Here is a 26,639-nt window from a genome sequence, read left to right on the forward strand (position 1 = left end):
TGATGAGAACTATAAATAGAACATGTTAACTTCTGTTCTAGGGGTGGAGAATCAGAGCAAAAACCCTAAGGGTCTCCAAGAACTTCTTAGAGCAAACTCTCCTCCACTTGTTTGATTCTCTCTTGGACAAACATTTCTCCACCACAACTCATTCAAAATCAACTCTTACTTGAGTCCATTGAAGTGGACATTTTTGTTGGCTGGAAGAGTCCGAAGCTGCCGTTGATACAGAGATCGAGAGGTTCTTGTGGGAAGCTATAGGAAGGTCGGAGTTCCGACACTACATGCGTGTAGAGATCGAGTGGGTCACTCGTGGTGTTGCAAGCCAAGTTTAGCTACTACAAAGGTTTTGTGAGTGTCTCTAAATTGGTTGTAACAAACTAAAATTTCTATAGTGGATTTGAGGTGGTGTCTTACACCCGGAGTGGTTTTAGATTTTGAAGATGTTCTTCAAATGAGTTTCCACTCCGTGATCAAAATCATGTGTTGATTATTTGTGTTATTTGATTCATTTATTAACTGCTTGTTTGTCTAATTTTTAAAAAGTCATAAAAATTAAATTACACCTATTCACCCCCCCTCTAGGTGTAGTGTTGGGTTGAACCACTGCTTTTTCAGTTATGTTACAAGAACAAGGAAGCGTAGATTTTGGTACGATTCTTTGAGACAGTTCAGGAGGAGAAGTCCTCATGGCAGCTAGCAAGAAGCTGGCGGTCGATGAATCATCCGAGCTTGAGGTACTCGCTACTCTTAGATATTGTTTAGATATTGTTTGGTAATCAAGATTTTTTATTTTAAATATAAAATTTTTATTTTAGTATTATATATTTTTTAAATTTTTATATAAAATATAATAAATAATTTAATTTTTTTAAATTCTAAAATAATAATAATATTAAAATATAATATTTTAATATTTAAACTTAAAAATCAAAATTCTCATATAAAAAATCTCAATAGCCAAGTAAAACTTAAGAGATTTGCAGCTACGTATTCCTCTTAGTTTACAAGTGTTGCATATTGAAAGTGACTCCCTTTTAATGATAAAAAAATTTCAAGACTCAATGAGATCAAGTTCCTTGTTAGGAAATATTGTTGAAGATATCAAATAGCTGATGCAAAGGTTTCAAAATTACTCTATTCAAAATGTATATAGATACTCTAATGTAGTTGGTCATAAACTTGCCAGACCTAATTGTTTGGTGGGACTATGTCTCTCGTTGTATTCAACAAGTCATTTGGACCGACAAATCTTTGTAATACTTTTTTTGTAATTAATGAAACTTTGTTTCCTATAAAATAAATAAATCAAGTAGCTTTTTAACATCACGTTATTATTTTACCAATTTTACAATAAATTAAACCATGGAAATTAAATGTTTTTAAAAGGAAAGTTCTATAATACTAACTTGAACACTAAGTGCTGGTTTGGAATTGCAATGGAAAAGATAGTTTATAATTTTAGGACTTACAGCTTGTATATAACTTAAGTAGCAAGTTTTATTATTAAAAAATTATTTACTGTTTGGTAACTATATGTTTAAAACACTTTCAAACATGTTATGTTTGTTTGGAAACAAATTAAAAAAGTGTTTTTTAAGGTAAAAATGACGATTATTTAAATTTTTAAAGATGATGACCGTATTCTTAAAAGTTTGAAAGTTATAATTATCTGAAAGTAATATGAGTATTTTAGTAAATTGACAGGCTTTTTAATATTTGAATTACATTCTGAGTATTTTCTCAAATATGCTTTTTAGCTTATTTGAGAATAGTAGTGAAAAATTAATGATAAAATATTAAATAGTAATAAATGGTAATGAAAAATATGTAAAAAGTAATAATAAAATAATAAATAGTAGTGAAATATTCTCAAAATACTCAAATACCTAAACTAGCTATAAAAGTGTTTTAATATGTAATATTTAAATAATCTAATTTTTTTTTATTAAAGAGTTTTTAAAACTATTTAAATATTTTTTTTTAAGAGTCCTGCCACAACTCCAAAGAAAGCCTAAATAAAAAGATCTTAATGTCAATTAATTTTAAGAGCTTTTAAAGTCACTATTTCAACTGCCACTCGTGGTGCCTAAGGTTGTCAGAGTTGGTTGGAATCTGGAAAGGACGGTGCCACCATTGGTGGCTCCCGCTCCCGCTGGGAGCCACCGTTAGGCAAAAAAAAAAAAAAAAAATTTGTTTTTTTATTTGTTTTTCAAGTCATTTTTTAATAGTTTTAAACATTTTAAAAAAATATAAAAAAATTATAATAATATTAAAAAAAATTTCTTAATCATTAAGGAAAAGAAAAAATTAAAAAAAAAAAATTTTGAGCCAGCGGTGGCCTTAGTGTTTTCCATATGGAAATTGGTTATCCATATCAGTGCTTGGCAGCTACTATAATTTTTTTTAATTATATTTTTTTTTTATTTTGTCTGGTGAGTGATTTTATTTAGAAAAATACTAAATGTATATAAGAAAAATTTATAAAAAAAAAAGTTATTTCTTCACATGTCAGTTATTAATATGCTGAAAATTATAAATTTTAAAATTTAAATTTTAAAAATAAGTAATAAAATTATTATCAAAATAAAATTATAAAAAAGAATATAAGTATATGTAGCATTAGCCATTGCTCTTTTATTTAAGGTAAAAGAGATTATTTGTCAATTTTTTGTAGGGCTGTATACCAATGAGTTCGGCGTCGATTTTGGCACCAAAATGAGACACCATTGATGTTTGTCATGAGTCTATTAAATTGGCCAAAACCATGGGTTTGATGAGAGAAAACCGATCGTATCGGTTTCAACGTGCATCAGTGCAGTCTTCGGTCTAGTGTCGGCGTCTTCTGTTAAGGAATAGGAACTGAAGAAGAAGGAAGAAGCGTCGTGCCATCGTCTACCATGAAAGAAGAAGAAAGTTACAGAGAGGAAGAAGACGATGCGGGGAAGAAGAATATAGGTGAGAGGGGTTATTAATTCATTTTAAAATGGCGCCGTTTAGCTTAAAAAGCTAAACGACACCATTCTATTATATATATATATATATATTTTAACACTTAGGCCTAAAATGACGCCATTTTATATACATATATTCTAAAAAAAATATATAAATAGACTTGATCGGCCGGTTCAACAATTTTCTAGAGGTTTAAACTAGTACCAAACCTTCAATATCGGTTTTCCCTCAATTCCTCTCACCTGCCGATCGGTTCTTTACTAGTTTTGGCATGTTCTGTGCTTTGGCAATTGGTCTAATCAATTTACGGCCGGTTCGAACGGTTCCTATACAACCCTAATTTTTTGTTGGAGGTAAAACCTCCTTTTACACCGCATGTTCCGTTTAGATTTTTTTTTCTCAATCTATAAATTCAATTTTTTTCACCCTCATGCCGCGTATACAGCTGAATCAAAATCTATATCCCACAAAATTTTAGTACACGCCTACAATTATTTTCTAATTCCTTTACAACAAACCAATGTGACAGTACTACTTCATAAAAGATATTAAAATCTTTTATTTTAATTTTACATAATTTTCTTTAAAAGTGTAAAATAGTTATAAATGTATGAAAATTTGTTTGCAAATAACAAGGTGTATATCTAATAAAAAAAATTGTTCAATATGAGAATGGTAGAAGGTATGTCTGTTGTCTAGTATTTAAATGATTTTAATCCGATCATAAATCAATTGTTGTCAGTCAAGATTAACTTTGATGATGAAATTAGAGCATTAATTGTGTTGGCATCTTTGTTAAGTAATTGGGAAGCCATGAAAATGGCGGTGAAATAATTATACTAGCAAGATTAAATTGAATTATGACGATGTTTGTAATGTAATTCTTACTGTGGAGGTATGTAGGAAAGACTTTAGGGAGTTTTGTGGTACAAGTTTGGTCTTGAGTGTTAACAATTGTTGCAAGGCACATGACAGGTCCAAGAAGAGGGGGAAGATCAAGTTGAGAACTAGATAGTAGATCTCGTACTGGAATTGTGGCAAGCCAAGCCACATCAAAAGAGACTGTTGAAATAAATCAAAAAATACTGAGAATGACATTATAAATACAATGGCTGAGAAAATACAAGATGCTCTACTTCTTGCAATGCACAGTCTGATTGATGATTAGGTGTTGGACTTAGAGGGATCGTTTCATACCACTTTACATCAAGAAATCATGTAGAACAATATTGCTGATGTATTTGAGAAGATGTAAATGGCTAGTGGAGAGGCACTAAATGCAATTGGAGTGGAAGATATGCACATCATACCCAAATAGGAACGTGTGGACTTTGCAATAAATCAAACATGTTTCAGATCTGAAGAAAAACCTAACTTCTGTGGAATAGGTTGACGACAGCAGCCATTCAGTAACGTTTTCTTGAGGAGCATGAAAGGTCACAAAGGGTGCACTAGTCTTGGCGTGTGGTAAAACAACTGACACTTTGTATTTGATATCAGGGTCCAATAATATGTAAAAAAATACAAGGTTGAAACAAAGTAGACTTAGTCGTGCAAATTAGATGAGGAAGCAAAAGGGAGTTAGTTTGTAGTTCCTCATGTATTTGCAAGTTTGGGGAGATTTCCCGAGATCACGGTACGGAGCTTTAGTAATTTTGTATGTGTATTGTAAATCTCATCTGAATAAAATTTCCTATAATTCTATAGACTTAGACATTTTGCCGAACTACATAAAATTGTGATTGATTATAATTGATTCTTGTATTTTCCCATTGATTTCACTATCTATCTCATTTTCATTGTTTGTGGGTGTGATCTTACTTTCCCAACATTATTGACACCGGCAAATTGTCTCCCGAATATCACTACAAGAAATTTGATCTTTTACAGCGATTTATATTTTGTTGCAATTAAAATCGCTGTAATAGACATCTTTTTGCAACAAAATTCAACTCGTTGCAGCGTTTTAATATCGATATGTGATTCAAAGGCGGAGGTCTCTGGACTTTTTTTTTTGTAGCGATATTTTTATTTATAGCAGCGAAAATATGCGTTGTAAGAAGTAAAAAATTGTTGCAGCAAGTTAACCTCGTTGGTATTGGGTCAGGGGCGCGAAATCACACGAAACATTTCAATTTCCCCCCCCCCCCCCCGAAATCATACCCAGTTTGTTACCCCATTCTCCCCTTCTCCACTTCGACGTTCTTGCCCATTTCTCCTACCTTCAATCCCAATCCACTCACTTGATACACACGGCTTGGATAACCTCCATTGTCGACTACTTCCCAAACCCTAGATTCTCCTCCACTTCATTTTCCTTCTGCGGAAGCTAGGGTCGTTGTTTCCTCCCCATGCGAGCTCTGTTCCTCCATCATTACTATCCGAGTGATTTTCTCAACGATTTCTTTTTGTGTTATGGTCCTAGCAAGTAAATCATTTTTGTCTGTCAATTTGAGGAGCCAGAAACTACGTAGCCCTTACAATCCCTTGACTTAGGCATGTAACATTTTGTATCGGAGGTTGAAGTTGTCGAGCGAGACTCTTGGGCATACCTTCCGTCACCACAGGCATCTCTGCGAAAATATTGGTCTCTCTCTCCCCCTTCATCCGCGTTCGTTTCTTTAAAAAATTGTAGCTTTTTGTTTGTAGACTATTGATAGATTTTTGAATCTGAAAGCATCTCCTTTTTTGCACGATTTTTTTTGTTTTTATATCTGCATTTTGGCTATGTGTTGATGTGGGTATTTGATGTTCATAATTTTTGGGTTATAGTTTTAAGTTGTGTGTCCTCTGATTGAATGCATTTTGCTTGAAATCCCTACTTTGTCTCTTTATCCATCGAGAATGCAACTGGAATGTATATAGAAAATTGATCAATTTACCCCCACAACAGACTGCATGTACTTGCTTTGTGAAAAAAAGTTTGTAATGTTTCATAAAATAAGGTTTAAATTGGGTTGATCACTTTAAAAATAAAAGAAATTAACCATTAAAATCCTAAAAATGGGATGGGCAAATAATTTTTTTTTGAAAACATTCCTTATATTGCTCATAAATTCAATGCAAATTAGCAATACAACTTGGGATTTCTTCAAGCACATCCCTCATCTAACTCCAGCCTGCTCTTTGCTAAACAATGAGCTTCTTTGTTAGTTGATCTGCCAGTGTGCAAAATCTTCCACGGTTCACATCTGGACAGAGACTCCTTAACATCTGAGATGATCATGCCAGCTTGACTCCAGTTCTCGCACACCCCCCTTAATCTCATTTACTACATTGAGTGCATCACCTTCTAGGATGATTCTTTTTAATCCCCTATCTAGGCCTAGTAAAACTGCGTGAAGGGCAGCATGTGCTTCTGCTAGATGCGGGTCAGGGAAGAGTGACTAATTCACATCTTTAATTTCTTATGATGTATTTTGATGTTCCTGCCAAATGATTAATATTGTCATGTAAATATTTATTGGGTTAGTGATATGAGTTTTATAGGCTTGTTATGAATAATACTTGTGCTTTTAAAACTATAGTGCAAACAAATCTTTCAGATTTGTCTCTCTCTTAAGTCCATATGTACATGGTGTAATCGAGTCGAGTTCAAGTGTGTATGTAGGGGTTGGTCAAGTCTTATATAGCTACTTTCATTCGAACACCCTGTTGAGCTCAAGCGTTTCAGAGTACTTAATTGGCATGCTCACAAATAAATCACCTAATAATTGGCTTTAGAGGTTTAAGATTAATACACTAGTTATTGACATTGCAGGGTAGGCAAGGGATTGTTAGGATAATCCCTAGGGGCATAATCCTTTTCTATGATAAGAATGAGAAAGAAAATGGTGGTTATCTCTGTGCTAAATCCCACTCGTGTGAGGAAATCAAGTTATGCACTGAGATGTGTAATGAAAAGGTTGTGAGTATTAAAAAGCAGCCGTAGTTCCCTTTCTTACATTTCCCTTTTTTGTTTTTAACTTTCTTTTAAATGATCTTTGTTCTCCCTCATTCAGGATGGTGAATCGCGTCCATCGGGTTTTGAGGACTTCGCATCATTTCCTAAATCACCTATTTCTCCTAAAATGTCATCCCTGTAGCTAGGGAAAATAGTCATGAATGTATGTCTTGGTGTTCAGTTTTTTAAGCTCTGAGCTATAGATTGCAATGTTTTATGTCTTGGCAATTAATAAATGTTTTCTATGCAATTGTTGATCGGGATTATAAAAGATGGAATGTTCTCTTTTGGTCAAACCTTGAGAATCTGTGTAGGTCCTCTAAAGGGATACCTCTCCCGTGTTTTAGCTTTACACCATTCTGATGTTAGAGTCAAGCTTGATTCACAGCATAAGGTTCTTACAAGTTTGTTAATGGTGGTCTATTCTTATTCTGTCTCATGAGGTGTGATTGTTATGACGTTTTTATTTTTATTTTTATAAACTTGTCACTGTTATGATGTATCTTTATTTCAGCATTTTTTGGTATTCCTGCAGTTAAATGCGAGCATCTTTTTGAGGTTCGAGGGAAGAGCTGTACCATGTCTCTAAGGTTTGAGGGAAGAGGTGTACCATGTCTTTGACCATCTTTTGGTGAAGTGTTAAACTTAATGCACATGAATCTTCCATACTTATTAAATATTACTCCATAAGCATCTATTTAATTTGTGTCTAAATGGCAATGGAGGCATGTTTTCATTTTTCTGGTTTTGGTAAATTCTTCATTCACACCCAATTCTGTTATAGGATCTTCTTACTATTGGGCTTGGCTGGTTACTATTTGGCAGGCTTCCATTTGATTTGGTGAGCATAAACTTCTACTTCATTTTTTTGTTAAGTATATGAGCAATATCTTCTAATAAACCTTATTTTTATGCGATCCTCTCATCATTGCCATTTTCAATCTTATTTTCTCATATGAGCTTTTGTCATGTTCTCTTCCACTTGAATGTTATTGGCCAATCCCTTGGTTTTCTTGGATCCTGTTTATATGCCTATTATAAACTCAAACCGCAGTAAGTATATGAAGCTGCTGCATGAAAGTTTTCCTTTTACCTGAGGTAACTAGCTCAAATGGCTCAGTGTTGCTACTTTTGCCAGCTGTCAAATTTTGATCTAAGGATTAAAGGCTCTGAGGAAGCATGTGAAAATATATATGGTTGTGTGTAGTACGAAAAGCACCCAGCTAGCACTACAATGTGGGCATCTTATAATGTATTGGTGGTGAGGTAGAGAGACACTTGTATTCAGTTGGATACCTAAAATATTATATGAGCATTCTCTAACAAATAACAAGAACTCCACTGTTTTTCACATTAAATGTTTAAAAAAGTTACCACTAGTGTGATCTCTTTCCTGTAGTTGTCTTGTTCATTCTTTCCTGTTGATCATACTTCTTTTATTTTATTCTTAATGAGAATTGTCTGGTTGTCATTAATGCAGGAAGAGGATTCCTTACAGCCTGCTTTAACAGGAGTTATATTGTAAGTTATCTTCTCGTGCGTATCTAAATCTCATACATGACTTGCATGTTGTGAAATGAATTTCATCTTTCTCTCATCACAGCTCCCATCCTTTGGTGTGATAATGTTAGTGCACTTGCCTTGACTGCCAACCCTGTACCAAGCATTGAATATGTAGACTATCACTTTGTGTTCAATGAATAACAATTCAAGAAAGCTAACACACAACTAGGAAAAAATTTGTCCATGTTGGAAGAAAAATAAACAACTTTCAGTCCATGTCTTCTCTTATAGAAAACTTAACAACCAATAAAACAGTGGCTAAGAATATATGGTCTAACCTCCAAGATGAGTGTCTCCATTAGTGGCAAGAACCTCAAAAACACCATTATCAATTGTCAAGATACTGACATCAGTATTCTTGCCTGAATGTGATCATGTAGATCACATTTAATAGCTTGCTGGCCGTTTTCATCCAATAACTTTTGATTGTTTTGTTATGTGTATATATATAGTACTAAAATGAATACAAATTGGTGATTTGCTGGAATTTGCAGCACCAAAGTTCATAAAGATGCATTAAACTATGGTCATTCCTTTGGAAATCGACCAATAAACAACCAAAGTTTGGTTGCTCTCTCACTCCCATGTCTATTCTTTTAATTTTGTGAATGTTACTAAATATTTACTGATATGATCCAGTGAGAACGAACACATGTACAATCATATGGAAATGAGGATCGCAAATCATTCAATATAATTTATAAGTTGATTAGATCTCTTTTTGACTTTATACATGTCAAACCCTCATTCATATCATTTTGGGCACATAAAAAAACTAACAGCTCCCCTTGACCAAACTTTCCTTTATGTCTTTCAAATGCTTTCCATGTGCCCATTACATGTTTATCTATTAGAACTTACCTATTTGTTTTTCCTTCTTAATGTCCCAAGTTAGTAAAAGCAGTAGCATTAACAAATATTCATGTCATTGTTGATGAATAAACTTAGATTGACAGATTAATAAACTTAGTTGCAGCTTATTGTTTTTGAGATGCTTGTGGTGGGTGAAAATTCCAGCTTTTTTGTACTTTTTTGTTCTCTTCCATTTCTAAGTAAATTCCTGATCATTTCTACATTCTTAACCCATGATCTTTATATATCTTTCATGTAGAAAACTGAATGGCCTTTATTGGACAGCAAGCATGTTATAGTTGGAGGTGGCTTTGCTGGAACATCTAATTCATTTTTGCAAAGAATAGGTGCAATAAGGGTTGGATGATTAGAGAAATTTTAGCAGTACTTTAAAATGTATCAAGCTACCCCTCCGTCTATATAAATTATAATGTAAATGAATTTATAATTTGACTTGGGTAAGGATCCTTGGGTACTTTGTTGTTATTTTCTATGTACCCTTTGTATTATTAAGTAAAGGGAATTAAATCCTAGCTGATATACTAACTTTGCTTCTAATGCAGATTAATTAATTACTGAAACTGTATGTTTCAGTAGTAATTATTTTTTTTTTAATTTTGTAATTAAGTATTTGTAGCGATTTTTAGTCGTTGCAACTACACCAAAATTCGTTGCAAATTATCAGTTTCAGCGATTTTAGTCCTTGAAAAAAAATGCACAATGCAACAAAGGAAGCAAGCGTTGCTTTTGCGCATTTGCAACGCTTTCTATTTTTTGCAGCGATTTTAGTCCTTGCAAAAAGTATCAAAAGCAACGCTAGAATGGTATGTTGCTTTTGATGTACACAAATTGCAGCGCTTATAAATCAATTGCAGCGATTTTAACTGTTGCAAAAAATGGCAAAAGCAACGAACTAAATGTAGCGCTGCTGTTGTTGGGGGCTATTGCAGCGAAATTTAATGATATAGCAAGGATAAATTTCGCTGTAATTGATCAAATGCAGCGCCATGGCAGTCACATGGGGTGGCCTTTTGCAGCGTGAAATTAGTGAGTTTGCAGCGGTTTAAAAACGCTGCAAATGAAGTCTTTTGCAGCATTTTTTCAATAACGTTGCTATTGATCAAAAATATCACTTTTATACTGTCGAACATGCAAGGAGGGTAATAACGCTGCAATTGATCAATTACAGCGTTTTTTGAATGTATTTGCAACGATTTTAAGCGCTGCAAAAGGGCTAATTTCTTGTAGTGTATGATGAATCCATATGATGCCAACAATTTGTCCAAGGATAAGTTTCAATGCCCTCGAACATATGTGGCAGGTAATTAAGGTGCATGCTTAGGGTTTTGATGATCATTTGTCGGCCAAATAGTCCATACATGCATTACTCAGGTAGGCCATGCCTGACCCAACACCAAACCAGACCCTTTTGTCTAATCACTTTTTTATGATCTACAAAAGATGCTTTCTCTTACTAGAAAGATATGATAAATATAGCTTAGAAAGGGTATCAATACCAACCAAATAATGTTTAAATCGATAGGAATGTAATATAACAAATATAAACGTACGTTGTCCTGTTCGATCTGTTAACACCGGACACCCACCAAGGAGGGACCACAATTAAGCCAGCCCTTGTATTCAAGCAAGCAGCCGTCCTCATGTCCATTGATAATTCATGTCCATTATGAGTGTTAAGATCATCAAAAATTAAGCGATTGATCTGCAAATTATGTTCAATATACGATGAAACTATGTTATCAAAATTAAGCGAGTTTCATTTTCATGATCACATGGTATTGTTGCAAGATAGAACAACAAAATCTGTCCATTTTCATGAACTGTCTAATTACATTCTTAATTAGATCATTTACATATGGCAGTTGATCATACTGATCACTTTGACATCATTTTTCACATGCCCCACCTTGAAATCACCATGTTTTCATGAAATCCTTGAAATCACCATGTTTTCATGAAATAATGGAAATTAGTTACATTAATTTTTTTAAAATATATAGTTATTTATTTGAGTTTTTCGATAAAAGTTTTAAAAATTAGACTTTCAATCTTTTTAAGTGATTAAAATATTTTTTTATAAATTTATCAAATATAATATTATTTCTTTAAAAGAGTTTTTAAACAATTAAAAATGTTTTTTAAACTTTTAAATTCAATCCTATACATTCTCTTGGTGTGAACAGGATAAGAGCAGTAGCTTAATTACCCTTGTGTTTATTAATTACGAGATCATTAAATTTAGTTTAGGTAGGTAATTCCCTACAAATGTGTATATAATATAGGCTTTGATCGGCAAATTAATTCAGGCGTTTTCTTGATAATTAATTTTTTTTTTTTTTTTCCGCAGTCGTAGCACGTACGTTCCTGAAATTGCAGGTGTGGGTAGGTCCGGTTTGCTGTTAGTGACATATGTCAACCTCGTCTCAATTTATTTTATATAATTATTATAATTTTTTTAAATTTTAATATAAAATATAATAAATTAATTAATTTTTTTAAAATTTTAAATTATAATAATATTATTAAAAAATAATATTTTATTTAATTTTTAATTTTTATCCCAATTTAACTCAATCCTCCTCTCCCTCCTCACACAATTTTAGAATTTTAGACTTGTCCACTGAAAAAAATAATCAATACGAAGTAGTTAGTAGTTCTATGGTGACAAGCATGCATGCTGGTGAACAGTGAGGCGCTTGAGAAGATGTCAGCTGTTATGTCGCCTGTGACCTGTTTGATAATTTATTAGTGGGAAAATGGTACTTCAACCGATGATTAATTGAGATTTTTTTATTTAATTTTTTAATTTAATGATTAAGACATTAAATATTAATAAATTGGTATCTTTTTTAAAAAAAAAATTAAAACTGTATAAAAATAATTAAAAGAAAAGAAGAAAAAGAAATTACATTTGCACTCATCGGTTCGATCCTAATTTAAATTAGTATTAATTAATAAAGAATAATATCTGCCTATGCAGACAAAGGAGGTTGAATTATCCATATAAAGATTTTATTTTTTATTTTTTATTTTTTTTAACTGAGTTATTTTTTTCAGAAAGACATGCGCAAGTTATTTTTCATAAATAAATAAGAGAAGTTGTGACACCCCAAGTCCCCACGCACGGACACGGAAAAATTGAGATGTCCGGATAATGACAATCCAGGTCACCATCCTATCGACGAGTGTCAAATGTGTGTAAAAGTAACAAATGTGCACGAAGAAACACGCAGATTTAGCAAAATCATATAACTAAATACTAGAATTTTTCTTATTTAAATATAAAGATGTTTAAAACATACATAATAAAATATTACGTAACACAAATATTATTCAAAGCAACAACAAGATATTAACTTCAACTCAGAACTCCGACGGAGCCGCATCTTCGGGCTCAGCCTCCTCCTCTTCCTCAAACTCTGCAACAAAATCTACGGTACCAAAAATGGTGTCGCAAGTAAGTAAAATCCAAACACCACTAGATAAAAACATATAAAACTCAAATAATATGCATGAAAGGATGCCAATGCTCAAAACCCATGAAATCATATTTTTCCACGCAAGCCAAAAATCCCATTTAGCCCAAAAAGACCTTTCCAAATATCCCGCCAAAAGTCACATTTGGCCCATATCCAACTCAAACCATTAACCAATTAATCCGTATGCACCATGACCTCTCCTAAGGGTCATCCGCACACCCTGGCTCCTATGCCACATTGCAGGTAACGATCACGCGTGTGACACCTAAACGAGTGATGCCCAGTTTCGCGCCCCGCGCGTTCGTAGCCAAGCATCCTCTAGCCCTCGCCAACGAAGGGCCACGAAGTCGGTGCGTAGAGCGATGCCCCCGCTCCTGTCGTCGCCCAGCGACAATTCAGGGGACGTCACTCAGTATATTATGCTCCCGAATGACCAGAGGAGCTCTACCGAGATAATAACCCATCTAGGCTTGAGCTCGTGAGACACACGCTCCCAAAATCCATTTACGCCAATAAAACGAAATTTTCTCAATTTAATTAAAATGCACATATATGCAATATGTAACGCACGCCTCATGGCACAAATAACCAAGCAATCACAAACAGTCAAAACTAAGCACTCCGTCCTCAATCCATCCGACCCCCGAACTCCTCGAACTCAGTCCGGAATCAACTAACCAATAGATAAATATTTATTGAATGAGCAAAATATATTTAAATCTAAAAGTAAGGTTTGGAAAATACTTACAACGCTATATATTAATTTTCGATGAATCGGTGTGCAACAAAAGGTGAAAGAAAAGTAACGTAACAGTGAAATTTCACTGTAGCTGTGGGTTATAAAATACCCACTTTTGAACGGGGACAAACTAAAGCTCGGGATTGATAGGGAATGGTTTAGGGATGTTTATGAAGTTAAGGGAATTGGAGTTTGGCCATGGGTGGTGGCGAAAATGGCGGTAGGAGGCCAAAATACCAAAATCGGAAAGCTAGCTCATGGGGACTATTCCGGCGACGGATTGAGGCCGGAAATGGGTGGGTTAGGATGGCAAGGAGTCGATGATGAAGTGGTGAAGAGGTGGTGGCCGGAGGTAGAGCGACGGCGGCAAATCGGGGCTAAAACCGTGCGGCTTGATAGTGACTTTCTGACTAAACGGCGGCACAATTGGGGATGAAAGTTAGTGAAGTGGTTTACCGGAAGGAAGGGAAGAGATTGATGATGGTGATGTGCTGCACGGTGGCTAGCGACGGTGGGTCTGGGCGGTTGGACGGAACGGCGTGAGGGAGAGGAGAGAGAAAAAGAAACACGCACGGGGGAGAAAGGGAAAGCACGGGGAAGAAGGAAAGAAAGAAAAAGAAGGAAAAGGAAAAAGAAAAAGGAAAAAGAAAAAAGAAAAAGAAAAGATGGGGGAAAAGAAATAAGGTCCAGTCCTCACTCCGGAAACCAAAACAGATCCACCGAAAACGATATTAAAAACTGTAAAACGACTAAATAAATTAAACACAACATCAAATAAATTAAAAACTAATTAAAATACAATAATTTAAAATAAATAAACTAATATATTAATTAAATTAAAAACAATCATTCAGTGAAAATGCACGTAAAAGCGGGTCATCACATAAGTATTTTGGTTATAAAGAAGTTTTTAAAAAATAAGTTTATAAATTGATGTAATTTGATATGATACGTCAAATTATAAAATTATTTTTATTATAAAATAAATATAATATATTATATAAAATAATATCAATTTATAAATTTATTTATAAAACAGTATAGCACGTTTCAATAAATAAACTACCAGTAAAAAAGGTAAAGTGAGGCGGTTAAAGGAAAATAAAAAAATAAAAAAAAAAAAAGAGGAAGAAAGAAAGAGAGAGAGTATATATATAGAGAATTGAAGTCCGACTCAAGATTAATTAAGGTTGATGCAAAGTACCAAATTAAAATACGATATGCCACAATTAGTAATTTGAAGAGACACTAACGGTAGCTAGACGTTCAAATTCCAGTGTTCGCCGTTGAGCAGCATATTGTTACCAAGAATAATGCTAGTTTGTCCTTTTATTTTTTATTATTATTTTTTTTTTATTTTGATCATGTATTTAATTTTTTTATTTATTGATTAAGAAAGTGACTATTTGTATATTGATTTATTTTTTATTTTTTTAAGAAATAAAAAAAATGAATAAAAAAATTAAAAAAGAAAATTTTATCTAAGAGACACGCCCAACGGTCACTAAAGGACGGCACCCTAGTAGTAAGTCAGTTGTGGCCAGTTATTTTTTACGAAAATGACTATTTTTTTACTTAAATAAATCTGTTTTGATTGTAAATAATCATTTTTATCGTATATAAGGAATCATAAATAGTTATTTGTCTTGTATTGAATATTTTTGCCGTACTACTCATTATTCTCCACATGATATCTATTGTTAATATGAGACCAGTGTGCTGGAAATTTGCAAAAGAGAACTTATAAAAGAATTGGCTAATTATTTATGAAAAATGAATGTTTAGTTACAAAGAGATTTAAAAAAAAAATTCATAAACTAATGTGACACATTACATTATAAAATTATTTTAATTATAAATTAGATCTAATATATCATATGAAGTTTTTTTGATATAGGTTTACTTAAAAAAAAATTAAAAAAAAATTAAAAAAGAAGTTATCTCACATTATAGGTTTACTTTTGACGAGGTGTGGATATTTTCGTTTTGAACATTATAGTCATGATAACCATTCGTTTTCCCAAGTGAGTATCCGTAACTGTTTCACAAGTTTTCTTAGAAAAGATGCATATTCTCACTCGAAGAACCCAAAAGAGAGAGCACAGAAAAAAAGTTCAACTCTTTTAGACACCGGCTGTCTACATTTTGATTTTCTCCCCTCATGACTCCTTTGAGTCCTTTCATCATATAATTTTATCACCTTCCGTTCATTGTGGGGCCTCTAATCTTTGTATTTCATACCAAGCGCAAACCCATACTTTTCCAAGACATCACCTACTTTAATTCCAAATTATCTGTCCCACCGACTCCCCCCCTGCATTTATGCATAGTGCTGTATAAATGCAGTACTCTAATCTTTGCCACAATGCCATCTCATTCCTCCTCTCTCTTCATGGCTCGGCCTCTATGGTTTCTTACTCTATGTTTCATGATTTCTTCAAGTAGTGCTGAGGGTCCACCTTCACCTGGCTACTACCCAAGTTCCAAAATCAATTCCATAAGCTTCCTCCAAGGCTTTAGAAACCTCTGGGGTCCTCAGAATCAGAGAGCTGACCAGGGCTCAATAGCACTCTCGCTTGATAGTAGCTCAGGTATTCATGTGATCATTCTCACTTCAAGATTCTTTATTAGTTTGTGCAGTAGATTCTAATCTTTGGCACTGCTTATTGTTTCAATTTATAACCTGATCAGTTGCTGCCTTTTTTCAAAATATGTACAGGAAGTGGTTTCAAGTCACTGCATCCATATCGTTCTGGGTATTTTGGTGCTGCCATCAAGCTCCAACCTGGTTATACTGCTGGGGTCATTACTTCATTTTATGTAAGTATCGATAACATGGCCTTTTGTTGATTGAAAAGATGATTAGTTTATTTCTGGAAAGTAACTTTTGTTTCTTTGATTGGGGAATGATAGCTTTCAAACAACCAAGACTACCCTGGGAACCACGATGAAATCGACATTGAGTTCCTTGGAACTACAACAGATAAGCCGTATATTTTGCAGACGAATGTATATGTCGGTGGAAGTGGAGACAGAAATATTATTGGAAGAGAGATGAGGTTTCATCTCTGGTTTGATCCAACCCAAGATTATCACAGATATGCTGTACTTTGGAGACCCAGTGAGATAATGTAATTAGTTACACTTTTTCTTAATTTGTGGGGGTACTAATGTAAGAACACATTTTACATAGTCATAGTACTTTTATGTAGACATGACGTGAGTTAATTGCATGCTTAAGTAGTAATTAGTTTATTGTTCCATACATTTCCCTTTTATGTAGACATGATATGATTCATGTGTGACATGACTAATATGTTGTTGTTCTTTTAGCAATTATGGTGTATTCATATTCAAAAACTCTATATGTAGATTTTGCAGTCATTTTTACATATTTCTTGCCCACCTCACTGATGTGATTAGCTACGTTAATTTTTTTTAATATAAAATAATTATTTTAATCAATCACATCAGTAAAATATGCATAAAGTATGCAAAAGTAATTATATATAACAAAACTCTTTGATATTTATACTATTAATATATATATACACACACATGTATTGCTAGTGCATGAATAAGTCGGTATTCTCCTTCTATAGCTATAAATTACTTGTGATCTTATCCTGTAATTTCCAGATTCCTAGTGGACGATGTGCCAATCAGGACGTATCCAAGGAAAAGCGATTCCACATTTCCACTAAGACCAATGTATCTGTACGGATCGATTTGGGATGCATCATCCTGGGCAACTGAGGACGGAAAATACAAAGCCGATTATCACTACCAACCCTTCATTGGAAGGTACACAGATTTCAAGCTAGACGGTTGTGCCGCCGATGGGCCTGCATCGTGCCGTCCACCGTCTGCTTCGCCCGATAGCTCCGGCGGCCTGACCCAACAGCAGCACTCGGCCATGGCATGGGTCCAGGGGAACTATATGGTTTACAACTACTGTCGGGATCCAAAGAGAGACCACACCCTCACACCCGAGTGTTAGTATGAAAAAACTGTCTTTATAAATGGTATCTATATATATATATATATATATATTGGTGTGGTGAACTATCACAGTTATTTGGGTTTGGGAACAGTTTGTTATGTCCGGGGGTCTTGAGATGGGTCCACGCTTGCGAAAAATAGGTGCAAGAGTTGTTGAGCGTCCAAGCCCCCTAAGACATGCAGTGTTTTGTGCTTTATCTTCTGCCATATTGGATTCTGTTGAATTATTATAGTTGAATAAATTGAGAGAAAAATAAAAAAAGTCATACTTGTTTGATTTTTATATAATTTTTATATGGAAAAATCTTCTTGTCATCCTCACACTTCACACAACACATTTATTTTAATTTTTTTTTTCATTTTTTCTATAATAAATATGTAGTGTGTGGATGATAAATAGAATAATTTAATTAATTTAATAAGAATAAAATAAAAAAAATAATATTTTAATATATAAAGTGTGTGGTGTGGGATGATGTGTAGCATTCCTCATAACCGCGGAAGCTAGTGAACTGATAAGTGCGAATGCACCTTTTTATTTTTTTCTTCTTCTCTTTTAATCATTTTTTACACAGTTTTAAATAGTTTAAAAAAATTAAAAAATTTAAATTTACTATTATTCACTTCCTTAACCATGCATTAAGTAAAAAAATAATAATAAAAAAAAAATTCAATCGTTCGCTTTTATCTGTTTCAACTAGCATTTTCCATATAATATTTATGGCTTGGGATACTTTATTTTGGTGCTGGCGGACCAGATCAAGGTAATATTACGCAGTGTAGCGGCCAACAGAGTCGCTAAAATGGCTTCATTATTTTAGTATAGCCACATTTCTCCGTATCATAAAAATCATAGGAAAAGGGACCAAACACTTTAACACTCGGAATAAAAGACAAATATTACATGTCAACAAAAGATCTTGAGCTTCCCACTGATCGATCATGTAAACCATAAATAGTACTCAGAACATGCCAAAACAAATAGTTGTCTACTACCAGTACCGTTCTTATTTTTATATATAATATATTAAGCTTTTATGAGCAGATGTCTGCTTTTAAAGAACAGCTTCAGTCCCATCTATGATAAGTCTTCTTTTCGTTTCTCTCTGGACGAAGAAAAGTTAGAGGAGAGAGTCTCTCTCTACTCCCATTGAGTAGAGAGAAGGTATTCAGTCGTTTTCTACTTTTTCTGAGTAGAATACGATGGTGAAAGGGATTTTTTTGGCAGTGGTGTCTCTTTACTCCCATTGAGTAGAGAAGGTATTAAGTCGTTTTCTATTTTTTATGAGTAGAATATGACGAGTAGAATATGACAGTGAGAAGGGATTTCTATGGCAGTGGTGTCGCGGAATGGAGGAGTTGGGGGAGGCTTAAGAACATATGTCGCTTAATGATATTGAGAAGGAAGGAATAGAGGTCATGATCAGGGACGGGGAAGGTGCTGAAGATTTGGGAGAAAGGAGTCTGATTGGAAAAATTAGTATGGATAGACATATCGGCAAAGAGGTTATGCGTTCCACTATAATGAAAGTGTGAGAGTTGGAAAACCTTTAGTCCTCAAAGAAATTATGATAGGTCCCAACAATTTACAAATGCCGGAAATAAAGAAACAATTCTCTTCGGGTGAGAATGAACCACAACTTTTACTGAAAATACTTGATGATCCTTTACGATAGTACGGTTTGTTTAAATAAACAAGCCATGAACAAACAACCCGAAATACAAGGAAAAATAACAACCAACAAAATGGACTTAGTTCACGTAAAACAGAGTATGAAACAGAGTACTCAATAAACTGAAATGAAACAACGTAAAACTCGCAACACTGCGTAAAACTTGCAACCACTTCTTTCTGCACGTAGAACGGCCAAGACCCAGTCCCCTCCTGCACGTTCTCTCTCTTTCCTACGTTGCATGCACCATGCAAAGGTCCCACCCGTTCCCTGCTGCTCATCCCAAATACTTGGGATTCGGCTTATGGCCTCTCTCAGAACGTCTCGGCCTATCAAATTAATCCAAATATCTATGTGATTATGTTTGCTAATACCAAGGATAAGGATCGAGTACTAGAAGGGAGGCCATGATTGTTTGATAATAGTTTGTTGGTGCTAAAGCCGTTTGATGGAGTTACTCAGCCAGACAAGCTCACCTTTAATACAGAATTATTTTGGATTCAATTGCATAATTTACCAATGTTGTGTATGTATTCTCAAATTGGGAAATAGATTGGTAAGTCTTTGAGAAGAGTAGAAGTGGTGGATACGCTAGAGGATGGTGTTGGATGGGCTAGTTATTTACGAGTGAGAGTAGAACTTGAGTTGTACCAGTCTTTGCCAAGGGGATGTACGATTACATTCAACAACTCTAACATGTGGGTGCCATTGAAACATGAGAAATTGCCGAAGTTCTGTTTGAGGTGTGGTAAAATGCTACATGAGAAAATGGATGTCTAGAGTTGAACAAAGCTATTAGTAGGGGAAAAGTGAAGGAATTTCAATATGAATCATGGCTAAGGGCGAGCAATGGAGGTAGGAACAAAGGGGTAGTTTAACAGGTTAGTGGGAATGGCTTGAAGCTGCAGGAGGTAAAGGGAGATCGGATCAGCCATGATCTAGTAGCGTATTTTGTGTCTGACGAGGCGATAAGGTGGTTACGGAGGCCGCAAGTTTAGGAGAGAGGTGTGGGTTAGATACTAAACAAATAAAAGAGAAGCATTTTCAAAAAGTTTTGAGGATAAAAAGTCTGGTGGAGAGTGAGGAGGATTCTTAGGGGTGGGAAGGTTTATCATCAGTTCAAAAGGAGATAATGAGTGCAAGCATTGGTCAAGGAAGGAATATGGGCTAGATGCATTGGTGGGCTATGACACAAGAGGCCCATTAGAAGTTGAAGCCCAACAAAAGACGGTTGATGAAGGGGGAAGTCCATACTAGAACAAGAACAAGCAGCTTGATACTAGTGGTGGTGGTGTTGAAAGGAAAGTAACCTTAACTAGAAATTCTTGGAAGAGGAGGGCGCGTTTTTTTGGAATACCAAACAAGGTATCTTCTCTATCTTTGGATAGGAAACAAGGCTTGTTCCTATGAGATGAACTTGATGAGGATAGGTTGGGTACGAGGCGTAGAACTAAACGAATGGGGGAGGAGTTTCCTTTGTTTGTTGAAATAATGATGGCTGATAATCTGCCCCGTTGAGAGCCATGATTCTATTAAGTTGGAATTGCTGAAAGCTTGGAAACCCTTAGACCTTCATTAGCTGGTGAAGAATAAGTGTCCCGTGATGGTTTTCTTAATGGAAACCTTACATAAGTCAAAACTAGATGGGTTACGAAGGAAGTTAGGTTTTGAAGGATGTCTAGTGGTGGATCCAACAGGAAGGATTAGGGGTCTGGCCAGATTATGGAAACATGTCAACTTTGAACTTTACAATTTCTCTACAAGACATATCAGTGGCTGGTTAGCGTTGATAATCATTCCAGACAAGTTTTTATGGATACCCTGAGAATAGTAAGAGATCTTTGTTGTGGAAATTATTATCATCAATCAAACCAGATGGAAATATTCCATGGTGTATTACTATCAAGGTTATTGCCAATGTAGAGTGGAGAGATATGTTTTCAGAAAGCAATGTAGAAGGTTTAGTCACTAGATATTTAGATCACATACCTTTACTTTTGAATTGTAAAGGGAAGTGGCAGTCATGGAGAAGAAAGAATAACTTGTTTAGATTCAAAGCTAGTTGGCTCACTGATGAAGAGTGTGCAAGAATTATAGAAAGGGAGTGGAAGGTCAAAGCTAGTTCAAATGCTGCTATGACAGAGGTTCAGGATTCTTTAGTACAGTGTAGTGAGGCACTAACAAGGTGGAACAGAATTAGAGTACCAGTGAATGAAGTAACCATAAGAAAAAGTTAGAAAAGCTAAAAAGACTACAAGAAGAAGAAGGTTCTAGCAAAGTGGAAGAGATTAAATATTTATAGAAAGTAGTTGGTAGTTTACTAGAGGAAGAAAAACATGAAGTGGAGATAGAGGGCCAAAATCAATTAGTGTCAAAAGGGAGACATAATATAATTGTAGATATAAGATTTTGCCTAGAACTAGGTGACTAATTTGATAAGTTTGAATAGGACTAGGTGGCTAAAATGATAAGGTTTATCCTATCATTGTGTTTGTAATTTTTTATGAATGTAAGATATTTATTGACTTTATCTATAACAATATTGAGTTTATTTAGAAGTTTTAGAGATTGTTTAGATAAGTCATTTATGTAAAATTTGAGTCTATAAGGATCTGCAATTATCTAGAACAGAAGTTGAACAAAATTTAGTTACTGTGGATAAGAGTTATCACAAAATGTTAGAAATTCGTCAGGAGACGTCTTTGCAATAGATTCTATTCGTTAGCAGAGTCCTACTAAAACTGGAACTCTTTCCATATTGATTATTTAAGAGATCCTACTGGTTAGGATCTGTAGAGATTTAGATTTACATATTTTCTAGAGCACTTTCTAATACATATTTTGGGGAGAAAGTTCCTTAGAGAATTTTCATATATTTTTTTTTATCTCTCTTTGAGAGTGATCGTGCTTCTTGTTGGAGAATTGATTGGTCGAGTTTCAACTCCTAGAGTTCTAGGACAAAAGTCAATATTTAAAAATCGTCAGAGGTTCTGGTTGTTTCTGCGGTAGACAACAAACATGTCGTTTGTTTAGTCAAGTAAGATAATCAATTGACAAATATTTTGTAATTGAGAATTTGTAATTTGGTTTTTAAATAATAAAATTATTTTTTCTGGATTTGGCGACCTCGTAGGATTTTATCTTTAAAAAGTTATTTAAAAGGTTTCCATTTGTAACCAATCATTGTGTCATGCGATTTATTTATTTACTTTTTATGTTCATTTGATTAAATAATTGCAAGATTGAGAACTAACCAATTTGTTCAAAGAAATTGATAGACAATTTTATGAATACACAAGGGTACTTGGATAATTTTAATTAGTATCAGAGCCAAGTTCATTCATCCGAGTATGATCCGTGCTCCTGTAGATCATGTCGTCGTCGTTATATGTCCCACAACACTTCGATGGAGAAAACTACGCTTATTGAAGAATTTGTATAAAGGCTTTCCTCAAATCTTTGCATAAACGTGTGTGGTATGCAATTGATCTAGGATGGACTAAACCTGAAACATCTCTTGATGCTTGGACAAGAGATGAGGTCACCAATTGCAACTGGAATAGCAAAGAAATCAATGCTATCTTCATGGCTATATCTCCCGATAAATTTAAAAGAATCTCAATATGTGAGATTGCAAAAAAAGTTTGAAATATTTTGGAGGTTACACATGAAGGTACAAGAATTGTAAAAAATTCAAAATTGCATATGCTAACCTCTAAATTGATACAGATCAAACTAAAGATATTAAGCATAACAAACATTTTGTTCTTTGTTTTGTTCTTGAAGATAATTGTATTTATTTTTATTTTGATTGAGTTCTTAATATGAGTTATTAATAATTGATAATATAATGTTATTTTTGTTTAGTTTAAGTTATAGAAAAAAATGAGTAAAAACTCAAAATTAAAAAATAAAAAGAAGGTAGACCAAAAAACTTTTCTTTGATTTGAACTAACTCAATCAAAAATACTTCAATTCTCAAATGAAAAGAGAATAGAAGAAATCATACTTTCATACAATATCTTAATTGAATTATATGTAATGATCAATAAATTTCGTTTAATTTGATATCTAAATGTATCAAAATCCTAGTACCAATCTATTCTATAGATATTTGGACTATAATTGACGAACAACTAATAACAATATTAGTGTTTATTAATGTCGAATATAAATATAAAATGGGGCGTGGCTAAGTGGTAAGGCAACGGGTTTTGGTCCCGGTATTCGGAGGTTCGAATCCTTCCGTCCCAGAACATACCTATTATATATATCATATCAGATTATATATATTGTATTAGAATACATATCTTCTATCATAAGAAAAGATTGTCTTTTTTTTGTTTTATTTTAAACAACTTTCTGTTTTTTTATTAAGACTATAATCAAATAAAAAATAATATAAATAATATTATATAGAATATGATTCTTTTTTCTTATTATTCTTATAATGATTGATTCTTATCTGAATTATATCTTTTTCAAAAATGGAATCGTATTCAATTTTTGGTACCAACAATTAAGGGCCGTGAGGATTTGTATACAATAAAGGTTTAATTTCGTATTCAATCGTATTCAATTCTTATCTGAGCATGTGGTTTAATTTCGGCTAGAAGGTGGAGGATTCAAGGGCCGTGAGGAAGATTTTGAGGTCTCTAATTGAAAGATTTCGGTCTAAAGTTACTACCATTGAGAAAAGTAAGGATTTGTATACAATAAAGGTTGAAGAGCTGGTTGATTCCTTACAAACATATGAATCCTCACTTCCTCAAACAAGAAAATGTAAGTCCATTACTTTAAAAATAGTAAAAGATGACCAAAATGATTTTTCTGATGAAGAAATTTAAATAATGAGGATATAGATCACATTGCAAGGAAATTCAGAAAATTCATGTTTATCAAGAAAGCTGGTGGAAAGCAAAACCATGGTAATAAATTTTCTGCGAAAAAAAAATTAAAAAAAAAATTAAAAATTGGAATAAAGATAAATATGAGAAAAATGATAAAGTGAAGTGTCATAAATGTTTTGGTTATGATCACATAAGAATTGAATGTCCAAATTTCAAGAAAAGTAAAGGAAAAGTATTGAATGTCACACTTTGTGACAGTTTAGATTTTGAAAGTTCAAGCTCATCATCTAACGATGAAAAATCTTTTTTGACTTTTTTTACGATTGTGAATGATTTTCCTGATATTGCATTAACAAAATTTGAAAATGATTGTGATTATAGTGATTCAAATGTATCACTTGTTGATGCTGACCAAGAATTAAGTTTATAGGATGCATACAATGATGTGTGTGAAGAAGTTGTCAAATTAAAGAAACTTAACAAGAAGCTGTACAAAATAAACTTACTACTGTGGAGAATGAGAAAAATAATTTTTCTGAGGCATTAAAAATTTCTAGTATTGAAGTATCAAGATTAAATGATCAAAAGACTATACTAAAAAAAGAATTAGAAAAGTTTCAAAAGTGCAAGCAAAAAATAGTAACATAAAAATTAGAAGAGATGTTGAGTTTTCACAAAAAGTAAGTATTGATAGAGTCTTAGATATACAACTTTCAACAGGAAAAAAAAAATAGCCTCATCATCCACTGCCACTACATCTAAAGGTATTATTTTTGTTGAAGGAAGTTAAGGTGTTCAAAATCATGCTATCTAAGAGCATCCACATTGGCTTCATCAAAGCCATCTTCAAATTTTGATGAAAAATACAAATTTTTCATAATTATAAAATCTTCCTATCCATAATCCCACATTGGATTAGCCATTGGATTCATCAAAATAATAATATAATATTATTTTTTTAATAATATTTGTTTTTTTCATATTTTACAATTAAACCTACTATATGTACATTAATAATTTAATTTGATATTTAAATTATTGATTTCCATTTAATTTGAAGGCAGTATATATTGTGCCTTTTATTAACTTATATGGACCTACACACACACACACATGTGTGTGTGTGTGTGTGTGTGTGTCAATATTGAAGGCAGAGACAATTGTGCCTTTTATTAAATTATATGGATATATTTATATTTATTTATATTGAAGGCAATATCACAAATAATTATATGGAGCTAAATCTCGTATACAGCTGCAACATCTTCTTAAAAGCAAGACAAATTCAGCTTCTTAAAAGGTACACATCTCTACAAATCCAGCTTCTTAAAAGCTACACATCTCTACAAACTATACTATTTAGTTAAAAAATACAGCTGCAACATCTGGAGCTAATAAAACCTACACAAATTCAACTTTTTAAGTTAAAAAATACAGCCTCAAAACAGAAAAATCCAGCCACATAACAACGTACAAAATCAGCCTTACTAAATGACATCCATAAACAACTTGCATTATCATTTTAATGTCCACAAACAGATCCAAAAGACATGTTTAAAAATACAACTTCCATTCACCAAATACTTACAGCAAATACAAGTTGCATCACATACAATTCAGATCCACAAACACTTCCAAAAAGATGGGTACTTCACAGATTTTCTATCCACAAACATTGCCAAAAACTAAACTAACATTCAGATTTTCCAACCACAAATTCATCCAAAGATTTCCATTAAAAAAAAAATAGAATAAAATCCATTCATAGTGGCTGCCCAGCCACATGCTTCCTCAGGAAGTCTTGTGGCTAAGCAGCCACTAGAAGCCGGAAATGCATGGGTCATTTAGATATACCATCTGAATCACTCATTGACTCTTCCCAAATTTTTTTCTGAACTTTATGGAAGTAGGCTTGCTGCATGGCATTCATACCAGAAAGATCCTTGCTCATTATCTCAGCATCGAACTTTCTTTTATCAAGCTCCAGTTGTGCACCTTTATCGCGATCAGCCTTCATCTGCCATTCTCTTCTCTCCGCCATGAACAATCGTCTATCCTCGGTCATTGCTCCTAATTTCATGTTGAACTCAACAACAAATGATTCTTGTGCCTTCCGCTTCCTCAAGCTTTCCTTTTCAGCCTTTTTTCCAGCAGGTTTCAACATTCTCCTCCACAACATCGCCCAAAACTTCACTTGACTGCTCATTGGAAGGTTGTCTATCGTGTGGCTTTCTCCTCGTATTCAGTGTATTCATGTGTTGATGGCATTTGGGTTGGTGTCTCAAAAGATTCCAAGAATGCTCCAAGGTGAAGTTCCCTCGTTCCATCTCTTTGTACAATATTTTTGCTCTTTCAATCTGAAAAAAGTATCCACAAACATTGTCAAAGAATAAATCTTACATAAATAGTTAAATATTAAAGGAAAATGGTACATACCTTATCTTGCTCGGTCGCACCACTCAGGTGCAATGACTCAACTTGTGCTAGATATGCACAAAACTTATTTGTGTATTTTTCGATCATGGACTAACGATTGATCAATGACCCAATTGAACGGTTCAC

At 33.7% G+C, this 26,639-nt stretch overlaps 1 protein-coding gene across 1 annotated transcript; it reads left to right on the plus strand.

The window, feature by feature from the left end:
* The first annotated feature begins 15,902 nt into the window (after window positions 1–15,902).
* LOC122294594 (probable xyloglucan endotransglucosylase/hydrolase protein 32) lies at window positions 15,903–17,835 on the plus strand. Its single transcript, XM_043103477.1, has 4 exons — window positions 15,903–16,143; window positions 16,272–16,372; window positions 16,466–16,683; window positions 17,192–17,835. The coding sequence occupies exons 1-4, from the start codon at window positions 15,918–15,920 to the stop codon at window positions 17,550–17,552; spliced, it is 906 nt and encodes a 301-aa protein (XP_042959411.1). The 5' UTR covers window positions 15,903–15,917; the 3' UTR covers window positions 17,553–17,835.
* Window positions 17,836–26,639: the final 8,804 nt, after the last annotated feature.

Source organism: Carya illinoinensis, chromosome 14, assembly GCF_018687715.1.
Source record: "Carya illinoinensis cultivar Pawnee chromosome 14, C.illinoinensisPawnee_v1, whole genome shotgun sequence".
In the NCBI taxonomy this organism is placed as follows: Eukaryota; Viridiplantae; Streptophyta; class Magnoliopsida; order Fagales; family Juglandaceae; genus Carya; species Carya illinoinensis.

Bases quoted from the DNA above. Each gene is read 5' to 3' on its own strand.
- LOC122294594 (XM_043103477.1), top strand. From the start codon at position 15,918: ATGCCATCTCATTCCTCCTCTCTCTTCATGGCTCGGCCTCTATGGTTT. The intron at 16,373-16,465 runs GTAAGTATCGAT...GGGGAATGATAG, and splicing joins GGGTCATTACTTCATTTTAT to CTTTCAAACAACCAAGACTA. The intron at 16,684-17,191 runs GTAATTAGTTAC...TGTAATTTCCAG, and splicing joins TGGAGACCCAGTGAGATAAT to ATTCCTAGTGGACGATGTGC.